The sequence below is a fragment of the Oncorhynchus gorbuscha genome, linkage group LG10, assembly GCF_021184085.1.
Source record: "Oncorhynchus gorbuscha isolate QuinsamMale2020 ecotype Even-year linkage group LG10, OgorEven_v1.0, whole genome shotgun sequence".
Taxonomy (NCBI): Eukaryota; Metazoa; Chordata; class Actinopteri; order Salmoniformes; family Salmonidae; genus Oncorhynchus; species Oncorhynchus gorbuscha.
In genome coordinates, this window is record NC_060182.1 from 17,258,897 (window position 1) to 17,269,922 (window position 11,026).

The 11,026-nt window shown below is 44.5% G+C and overlaps 1 protein-coding gene across 1 annotated transcript in view; it reads right to left on the reverse strand.

Annotated features, from left to right (window-relative positions):
* Positions 1 to 8,128, reverse strand: part of prpf6 (PRP6 pre-mRNA processing factor 6 homolog (S. cerevisiae)) — a 30,143-nt gene extending 22,015 nt beyond the window's left edge. The window contains exons 1-9 of the mRNA XM_046365004.1: positions 7,758 to 8,128; positions 6,838 to 7,000; positions 6,627 to 6,745; positions 6,435 to 6,513; positions 6,071 to 6,247; positions 2,592 to 2,729; positions 1,105 to 1,199; positions 850 to 1,006; positions 295 to 457 (exon numbers count right to left, since the gene is read on the reverse strand). Coding sequence (XP_046220960.1) covers positions 295 to 457; positions 850 to 1,006; positions 1,105 to 1,199; positions 2,592 to 2,729; positions 6,071 to 6,247; positions 6,435 to 6,513; positions 6,627 to 6,745; positions 6,838 to 7,000; positions 7,758 to 8,047 — 1,381 coding nt within the window. The 5' untranslated portion in view covers positions 8,048 to 8,128. The remainder of the gene's footprint in view (positions 1 to 294; positions 458 to 849; positions 1,007 to 1,104; positions 1,200 to 2,591; positions 2,730 to 6,070; positions 6,248 to 6,434; positions 6,514 to 6,626; positions 6,746 to 6,837; positions 7,001 to 7,757) is intronic.
* Between the last annotated feature and the right edge of the window lie 2,898 nt (positions 8,129 to 11,026).

Genomic DNA, 11,026 nt, shown 5'->3' on the forward strand with positions numbered 1-11,026 from the left:
TCAGGCACAAGTCATCTGCTGACAATACCACACTAGTTGTCATAGTAATAACCTGTGTGGCACAGTGGTGTAGACAGATAACTTCCTATCATTCAAAAGTTAGGTAGCAACCTAAGGTGACAACAATGCCTACCATTGGCTGTTCAGACTCCAAGAAAAATAACAGATTCGAATTGGATATGCAAAACAACTTGATTTGAGTCACTTCAAACTGTCAATGTGAACAAGGCTTTATAGGTCTCAACAAGAACTGGTTTGCACCATTGTAGCTTTGACAGGGCACAAACATCTCACCCTTCCTGAGGACGCGTTTCTTGGCCCTGACGTCAGTCTCCAGCTCGGCTGCTCTGATGTAGATACGGACAGACCCGGGGAGGTGACGCACCGCCTGGGCCACCACTGCCTTGGCTGTGTCCCCTGGCTGCAGCCTGGCAGCCTCCAGCCACACATCCTCACTCTGGGGACAAAACACACCAATTCATCCCACACACATTGCCTGGGTCACCAGTGCCTTGGCTGGGTCACCAGTCTGTAGACTAGCAGTCACATCCATCAATCATTATCACCAATGAGGTGAAGTTTTTGAGCACTATCATTAGTCTGCAGTAATGTGCAAATTACAGCCAGAGGCACCTCTAGACTAGACCTATCTATCATCTAATACAGGGTAATTAGGCCAGCCCATTTTTAACGTCTGGAAATCTAACCAGGCCATCACAGACACTGACTGGTGGAGAAATTGAATGCCTCATTTAAAACCTAAAAAGTGAGCACACAAATACACAGATAAGCATCATGGGAAGCAAGAAGTGCACTTTGAAAAGATACTTTACAGTTTGTGTACGTTACCTTGGGACACATCTCAGTGCCCTTCATGATGAGGTTGCGGGCCACCTGTAGTTTCCCTGTCACCTCCTCTAGCCTGGCCGAAGCAATCCAGGCAGGGGGGTGGTGGGGGTTGGTCTCCCTCACTGACTTCAGCAGCAGACGGGCCTTCTTAATGTCACTGCACATTCACAAGAAGACAGTCAACAATACAGACAGAGATATAGATCAGCAACAAAATGTGTGTTCGTAGCTAAGTTTATTCTCTGGGCCACTCACCTGATGTCTCCTCCATGCGTGGGGATCATAGAGTTTAGGTCAGTGAGATAACCTTTAGGGTCCACCACCGTCTGTCCACTCACAGAGTCAGACACCTGAGAGGAGAGAGATGGAGATCAGCACAGATATACAAAACAGGAAGTTATACTGGGGATCACATGCTTCCTGGGATCACATGCTTACTGGAGACTTTTGATACCATCTGACCAGTCCCTTCCATAACATATACAGTGAGCTCAAAAACTAAATTGGGACAGAGACACATTTTTTGTTGTTTTGGCTCTGTACTCCAGCACATTAGATTTGAAATGATACAATGAATATGAGGTTAGTGCAGACTGTCAGCTTTAATTTCAGGGTATTTTCATCCATATCGGGTGAACCGTTTAGAAATTACAGCACTTTATGCACATAGTTTTGGGGCGGCAGGTAGCCTAGTGGTTAGAGAGTTGGGCCAATAACCGAAAGGTTGCTAGATCGAATCCCCGAGCGGACAAGATAAAAATCTGTCATTCTGCCCCTGAACAAGGCATTCTGCCCCTGAACAAGGCAGTTAGCCCAAGGCCGCGATTGTAAATAAGAATTTGTCTTAACTGACTTGCCTTGTTAAATAAGGATAAAATAAAAAATAAATAGCCCCCCCATTTTGGGGGATCAAAAGTATTCTGACAAATACATTGATATGTGTATTACAGAACAACATTTTTGTATTTGGTCCCATACTCCTAGCACACAATGACTACATCAAGCTTGTGGCTCTACACATTTGTTGGATGCATTTGCGTTTCAGATAATTGTGTCCAATAGAAATGTATAGCAAATCATGCATTGTGACACTTATTGTAAATAAGAATATAATATGTTTCTAGACACTTCTACATTAATGTGGATGCTACCATGATTACAGATAGTCCTGAATGAATCATGAATAATGATCAGTGAGAATGTTAGATGCACAAATATCATACCCCCAAAACATGTTAACCTCTCACCATTACAATAACATGGGAGGGTAGCATTTTATATGATACCCCCTAGACATGTTAACCCCTCATCATTACAATACTTTTGTACTATGTTCACATTATATTTTACATGAACATTATAGTCATTTACCAGACGCTCTTATCCAGAGAGACTTACAGGAGTAATTAGAGTTAAGAGCCTTCCTCAAGGGCACAGACTGATTTTTCACCTAGTCTGCTCAGGTATCCGAACCAGCGACCTTTCGGTTACTGGCCCAACGCTCTTAACCACTAGGCTACCTGAAACCTGATATAGATGAAAACACCCTAAAATGAAAGCTGACAGTCTGCACTTTAACCTCATAATCATTGTATCATTTCAAATCCAAAGTGCTGGAGTACAGAGACAAAAAGAAAAGTATGATAATATCGGTCCTAATACTTTGAGCTCACTGTAGGTTGGGGAAGAACAGTCAAATGAGACACAAGCTTTAAGTCAGTAGGAATAAAATGATGCATTACCTGGCTGAGCCTCATGTCCATCAGTGTGTTCCTGGCCTGGCCGATTTTCCTCATGTCCAGCTCTCCTGTCCCAGGGGTCATCAGGCCAGGGGTCATCCCCCCAGGGTACGGGCTTTCCAGACCACCGGGGAGGTTCAACTGGAGACGGAACCAACACAACAAATAAGAGTCTGGATGAGAACCAGCAGCCTAGAAATACATTTTGGCATGGGTAGGATTAGGTCTGTGGCAGTCATGACATTTTGGCATGGGTAGGATTAGGTCTGTGGCAGTCATGACATTTTGGCATGGGTAGGATTAGGTCTGTGGCAGTCATGACATTTTGGCATGGGTAGGATGAGGTCTGTGGCAGTCATGACATTTTGGCATGGGTAGGATGAGGTCTGTGGCAGTCATGACATTTTGGCATGGGTAGGATTAGGTCTGTGGCAGTCATGACATTTTGGCATGGGTAGGAGTAAGTCTGTGGCAGTCATGACATTTTGGCATGGGTAGGATGAGGTCTGTGGCAGTCATGACATTTTGTCAGCTGGTTATTGTCATGCAGAAGATTGCCGGTCTCAAGGTAACTGACCTTTAATTAACAAACAAGTTTCGCAATAGTGTAGGCCAGTTGAGAACACCTTTATTTAACCAGGTAGGCCAGTTGAGAACACCTTTATTTAACCAGGTAGGCCAGTTGAGAACACCTTTATTTAACCAGGTAGGCCAGTTGAGAACACATTTATTTAACCAGGTAGGCCAGTTGAGAACACCTTTATTTAACCAGGTAGGCCAGTTGAGAACACCTTTATTTAACCAGGTAGGCCAGTTGAGAACACCTTTATTTAACCAGGTAGGCCAGTTGAGAACAAGTTCTCATTTACAACTGCAACCTGGCCAAGGTAAGCAGAGCATCACAAACAACAACAGAGTTACACATGGGATTAACAAACATAGTCGATAACACAATAGGAAAATGTATACACAGTGTGTGCAAATGTAGTAAGATTGGAGAGGTAAGGCAATAAAATGGCCATAGTGGCGAAATAATTACATTTTAGCATTAACACTGGAGTGAAAGATGTGCAAGTAGAGATAATGGGGTGCAAAAGAGCAAAAATAAATAACAATATGGGGATGAGGTAGCTGGGTGGGCTATTTACAGATGGGCTATGTACAGGTGCAGTGGTCTGACAGCTGATACTTAAAGTTTGTGAGGGAGATAAGTCTCCAGCGATTTTTGCAATTCGTTCCAGTCTTTGGCAGCAAAGAACTGGAAGGAAAGGCAGCTAAAGGAGTTGGCTTTGGGGATGACCAGTGAAATAAACCTGCTGGAGCACGTGCTACGGGTGGGTGTTGCTATGGTGACGAGTAAGCTGAGATAAGGTGGGGCTTTACCTAGCAAAGACTTATAGATGACCTGGAGATAGATATGAAGCAAGGGCCAGTCAACGAGACCATATAAGTCACAGTGGCGGGTAGTATATGGGGCTTTGGCATCAAAACGGATGACACTGTGATAGACTACATCTAATTTGCAGAGTAGAGTGTTGGAGGCTATTTTGTAAATGACATCGCCAAAGTCAAGGATCGGCAGGATAATCAGTTTTACGAGGGTGTTTAGCAGCATGAGTGAAAGAGGATTTGTTGCAAAATAGGAAGCTGATTCTAGATGTAATTTTGGATTGGAGATGCTTCATGGGAGTCTGGAAGGAGAGTTTGCAGTCTAACCAGACACCTAGGTTTTTGTAGTTGTCCACATATTCTAAGTCAACTGTCCAGAGTTGTGAAGCTAGTCGGGCGGGTGCAGGCAGTGATTGGTTGAAAAGCATGCATTTAAGAGCAGTTGGAGGCCATGGAAGGAGTGTTGTATGGCATTGAGGCTCATCTGGAAGTTTGTTAACACAGTGTCCAAAGAAGGGCAAGAAGTATACAGAATGGTGTCGTCTGAGTAGAGGTGGATCAGAGAATCACCAGCAGCAAGAGCAACATCATTGATATATACAGAGCAGCGAGTTGGCCGAGAATTGAACCCTGCGGCACCCCCATAGAGACTGCCAGAGGTCCAGACAACAGGCCCTCTGACTTGACACACTGAACTCTGAGAAGTCGTTGGTGAACCAGGTGAGGCTGTCATTTGAGAAACCAAGGCTTTTGAGTCTACCGATAAGAATGCAGTGATTGAGTCGAAAGCCTCTGTGATTCACAATGCTGCTCTCTCATTTAGCTATTTGCGCCTCACGGATTGTGGTTGCTGTGGATGAATGTTCACAAATCTAAATGTGTTCTCGAACTCAATAATAGTTTAATTCAATAAATTTAAGCTGCCTATCAAGCATCAATTTTGAAACCAGTGGACAGCCAGTGAAAAATGCCCTTTTGCAAGAGCTGCATAGTACGGATCCCAGCCTATGGAATAAGTGTGGGGCTTTTATTGCTCAAATCTAATTAATGCTGATAAAAAGTCCATAAGCCTAATGGACACATACTCAAACTTGCACACTTTTGATAGACTTAAAAGGGTCAATCTGTAGTTGCTATATCACTTTGGGGACTTATATATATATATGTATATATATATCCATTGATTTCTGAAGAATATAACTTATGACTCATGAGCATAGATCAATTGTCACACTCCATGAGAACCCAAAAGAGAAGCTTGTTTTACACCAATGTTTGTAAACATTGTAAATATAAACAAACACTGTATAGCCTCATAACATGGTTAAAACAATCATTTTGATATCATGGATGGTCAGTCCTTGCATCCATAGTTCTGTCTATTAATCTGAGAATGGTTACATTTTCCCAAGCCCATCCCTCAGCTTTTTACCAAAACAGAGGCGGGGCAACCGTTTTGTTATTGTTTCATCTGTGGATTTCAAATCAAACTTTGTGTCACATGTTGACTTTACCGTGAAATGCTTACTTACAAGCAACAACACAGTCAGTGTGCGGGGCTACAGGTTAGTAGAGGTCATTTGTACATGTGGGGGGTGAAGTGACTATGCACCTGATGGAGGGACAGTAGAGCCCTGAGCACCAGGCCGTTAGGACCTGATGGAGGGACAATAGAGCCCTGAGCACCAGGCCGTCAGGACCTGATGGAGGGACAATAGAGCCCTGAGCACCAGGCCGTTAGGACCTGATGGAGGGACAATAGAGCCCTGAGACCCAGGCCATCAGGACTAGATGATCGTTAACAAATTGGGTACCCTCGAAGTATGTCCAGCGCATAAAAGGAGATTACCGCGACTCAACAGTCACATGGAATTTTACTGCGGTCATGACTCATGACTGCCGGTGTAGCGGTAATACAGTCACTCCAACAGCCCTAGGTAGGATTTGGAGAATGTTTCAGTGGCAGAAGTTGACTCCTACAGGCACATAATGAAACTGCAACATGTGACAAAACAGAGAGTGTGGTATGAGAGTATGGCAATGCATGACGCTTAGAAGTGTGTGTCTGCTTCTGTGCATGTAACGTTACTAACCCCCTGCAATGGGTCCACAGTGGTGTGCTTGTCTCCTGTGGTCAGGTGTTTGGAGAAGAAGCTGTCTGGTACAGGGGTGAGTTTCTCATAGCGCGGGTTCCTCTGGCGCTTGTTCCTGGCATCGCCAACCTCCGGGATACTCAGCCACTCCTCATCTGACATTCCTGACAGCTTCCTCTACACACAGAGACCAAGAGCCAGAGAGAGAGAAAGGGAGAGAGAATGAAGAGTAGAATAGATGTATTGCTTTCAGTGTCATTATCCATTAAGAGATGGAAATTGTGTCTTTGGCAGATTTAAAGGTAGAACTGCTTGGAGACAGTACAGGAGAGTTGACTCTGTTGCCATGAGAACAGTGACCAACCTTGAGGTCAGAGAACTGCTGCTGGATCTTGGGGCGCTCCATACGGTACTTCTCTATCTCATCCTTCTCCCTCAGCTCCCTGCGGACCACACAGGACAGACTAGGTTAACACAACAGAGCAGTAACACACACACACACACCGTTAGGAGCAGTAACTCACACCAATAAACACATGGAATTATCTTCTCTCACCTCCTCTCCTTGCGTCGTTCGTCCATCCTCTTGTCCAGAGCTGCGTAGATGGCATCTGCCTCCTCATCGTCTTTCTCATAGGGTCCACTGGAGAACAGACTGCCAGCATAGCCGTTAAACTGAGACAAAGTGGACAGAGGTAGGTGTTACAATATGTTGTGAGCTGAGCTTTGCCTGAACTTGTTCTTGGGTGTCATGTGTAAACAAGCACCTCATCATAGTTGGTGTCATTCAGATCCTCTTCGTCGTCTTCCTGGTTCTTCTTCATCTTGTCCCCCACCGTCCTCTGCCCCGGGGGAGCATGGCGGTCATCCACCGGGTCGTTGGCATCTCGAGCGGGTCCGATATCAGAACGGGTGGTGAAACCTGTGGCTCTGGAGACAGAAGAGGTGGAGTTAGATGGAGAGATTCAACAACAGACAAGAACATTATTCTTCAATCTAGCCAGCAGATCCAACCCGCTTGCTTACAGCAGCACTAGGGTCAGACAGGCTTCCTGTGTAGATTATTACACAGCAGAGCAAGCGCGAGAGATGGCTTGGAAAACATACCTCAATCCAGGGATGAGAAATGTGGTGTTCTTCAAATTGTCCCATTATCCAAACTGGTACACCAAGAAGATTAAACGACTGCTAAAAAACTAGCAAGAAAACTAAGTTGTTGTAACAGTTAAGTTGGGATAATGGGGTAATTCGGAGTATAACTCATTTCCCATCCCTGTATGGAGATACATATTCCAAACAATATCTCGGGTTGGCTCAGCGGTGTCTTAATCTACACTGGAAGTCTGTCTGACTCTAGTGCAGTTGTTAGCAAACTGGTCAGATCTGCTGGCTATCTTCAATCCTGCTCCTGGAGACCACAGCCTCTAGTTTTTGTTTCAGTCTGGTTCTGGAGTGTTTACATAGGTAGATAGCGAGCCAAACATTGCATTGGTACACAAGTAGTTACTAACGTTACTTAATAACAAGAAAGAAGGAATTTTAGACGTATTGCATCCTAACACTATTAGCAAGATTTAGGTACAAGTACTTGATTGCCAGCCAAATTCAAGATTGTTTTCCAGACAAAGGTGGCTTAGTGATTGTAGCTAGCTATGTGGCTAAGCTAACTAACATCATGCCTGCTTACCCTCTGCCGAGTCCAGGCACATAGCCTAGCGGCGCGGCCATCCCTAGGAAGGGCTTTTTCTTCTTGCCCATGAGCGGGGAGGACATGGGCATTGGCGGGGGCTCGGCATTACGCCCGCCACCCCGGCCACCTCCAGAGCCTCTACCAGAATTCTGCCCGCCGCCCCCAAAGCCTCTACCATCATTCTGCCCGCGGCCACCGGAGCCTCGACCGAAATTCTGTCCACCGCCCCTAGAGCCTCTACCGTCATTTTGATTTCTGTTGTTATAGTTTCCATCTCTGCCAGACATCGTGGCTAGTTATACCGACAACGCGGTTCACTCAATAAGGTATAATAAGAACGGGTTCACTTCCGGAATAATCTTCTTCGTATGAGCTTCCGGCAGACTAACTTTTGGAAATAATAACATACGCACTTCCTTTTACAATCATGGCATCGGTCTGCAACAGCGCCCCCTGTGGCGCTCCCCAACAACTACTGCCATACTCTACCAGCAGAGTGCAGCAGACTACAGGAAAATGTGCAGGCTAGGAGAATAGCCAACTTTAGGCCCATTGCACATATCCCAGACATGACAACTGGAATTTGGAGTCAAAATGGTTTATTAAGTCTACCTGTAACTATAGGGAATAAATATGCATTGGTTTCGGGTCATGTATTTGATCAGCACATAGTTGAGTGAATCTGCTAGCCCTCATCAACAGAAGCTCATTAGGCTACCTCAGCCTATCTGGTTTGACAGCCAGGTCATTTTGAGTCTGCATTTCACCATTATTAACGTAATGAAAGTCGACACTGTCCTATTTCTTGAGAGAACCAATTTAAAAACACAGCTGATTGGCCGACACATTTTAAAAAGTGTTTTAAAATTAATTGGCATACATTTTGACAGCGATGCATTATCTAATATATATCAAACCAGTCTAACATGGACACTAAAAGCCTTCTTGGGCGGTCCATTGTCAATCACAGGATGGGCTCACTGCGATAAATGTAATTACAACCTAATATGACGTTTCTGTGCTCTCTGTCTTGTGATGAAGTACCTCCGCCTATGCATCAATTTGATTCCATCACCTTTAACTTTAGCCATCTACAGCCAAGGCCTCAGCATGTTAATTTCTCTTCATTTAATTTGCCTCCAGGGCAGACATTATTTCACTGTGAGGAAAATGTCCTGTCAGCTGCATTAGAGGATGTATGGTTTAACAGCCCAGAACCATTTCATAGATCCAAAGAGCTGCAAATCTTCACAGACCTGGTTTCATTTTTGTATTGAACCTTTGTTTTAACTAGAAAAGTCAGTTAAGAGCAAATTATTACTTACAATGACAGCCTACACCGACCAAATCCGGGCCATTTGTGCGCCGCCCTATGGGACTCCCAAACATGGCCGATTGTGATACAGCCTGGATTTGTACCAGGGTGTCTGTAGTACACCTCTAGCACTGAGATGCAGTGCCTTAGACCGCTGTGCCACTAACTGAACATGTTTAACTTATTTCATAGTTTTGATGTCTTCACTATTATTCTACAATATAGAAAATAGTAAAAATAAAGAAAAATCCTTGAATGAGTAGGTGTGTCCAAACTTTGTCTGTCTGTCTGTCTGTCTGTCTGTCTGTGATCCAGCGATCCGGGTCCGTGTCATTAGAGGGAAACCACCCATCAGTAATGCTGATTGAGGTTAATGATCAAGAAAACCCTGCGTGTCAAACCCATGTCCACATCTAATCCCCCGGTTACTGTTCTGAATACATTCAATCACCTTTGTTTGAGGTCAGCCTTGGCAGATACAGATATGGGTCAATACCAGAAGAAATCAGTGGATGAGCAGTGAGTCGCAATAAAAGGTATTTTTGGAACTTGCAACACCTTGTTTTCTCTATTTGTGTTGCAGGATATTTGTGGTGAACAAGCTACATCTCTCAGCTGACACGCACAGACACAAACATGCATGGGGGACGAGAACACCATGTCTGTCTCACACACAGAGAGTCTAGCTAGCATGGCGGTGGTCCTGGTAGCCAGCAGAGTTAATGGATGTTGTCTCCCTTTGATGGATTACAGGCAATATTCACACTGGGCTAAATGGTAAACCTACCGCTTACAAGGAACAGGACAGTGACATGGACGAAAGAAAGCCTGTACGACCTCCGACAAGACATCAAACACGCAAAATGACAATATATACTGAGTGGACAAAACATAAGAAACACCTTCCTAATATTGAGTTGCACTCGCTTTTGCCCTCAGAACAGCCTCAATTTGCTGGGGCATGGAGTCTACAAGGTGTCCAAAGTGTTCAAAAGGGATGCTGGCTCATGTTGACTACAATGTTTGGGTGGTGAACCCTTCTTGATACACACAGGAAACTGTTGAGCGTGGAAAACCACCAGCGGTGTAGTTCTTGACACAAACCGGTGCAGCTGGTACCTACTACCATACCTGGTCAAAGGCACTTAAATCTTTTGCCTTGCCCGTTCACCCTCTGAATGGAACACATACACAATCCATGTCTCAATTGTCTCAAGGCTTAAAAATCCTTCTTTAACCTGTCTCCTCCCCTTCATCTACACTGATTGAAGTGGATTTAACAAGTGACATCAATAAGGGATCATAGAGCTCACCTGGATTCACCTGGTCAGTTTGTCATGGAAAGAGCAGGTGTTCCTAATGTTTTGTACACTCAGTGTAGGAGAAAGGTGGAAACCTATTACACCGGCTCTGACGCTCGACGCCTGTGTAACATCTTTCCTCTGTTGTATGAAGAGAGTCAGACCGAAATGCAGCGTGTAGGTTACTCATGACTTTAATGAAAATATTTGCGGTACATGAAATAACTGTATATGAAAACAACAAGCGAAACGTGAAACCTATTACAGCCTATCTGGTGACTACAACACTAAGACAGGAACAAACACCCACAAAAAATACAACGCGAAAGTCAGGCTGTCTAAATACGGTTCTCAATCAGAGACAACGACAAGCACCTGACTCTGATTGAGAATCGCCCCAGGCAGCCAAGCCTAACTAGACACACCCCTAATCATCCGCAATCCCAAATAATACAAACCCCTATACGAATACAACATATAAACCCATGTCACACCCTGGCCTACCCAAACATATAACAAAAACACAAAATACAATGACCAAGGCGTGACAGCCTGTGGCAGGGCTTGCAGACAATGATGTATTACGGAGGGAAACCTAGCCATAAAATGCCCAGTGATGCATAACTTCCAAACAAACTAAATGCCTTTTA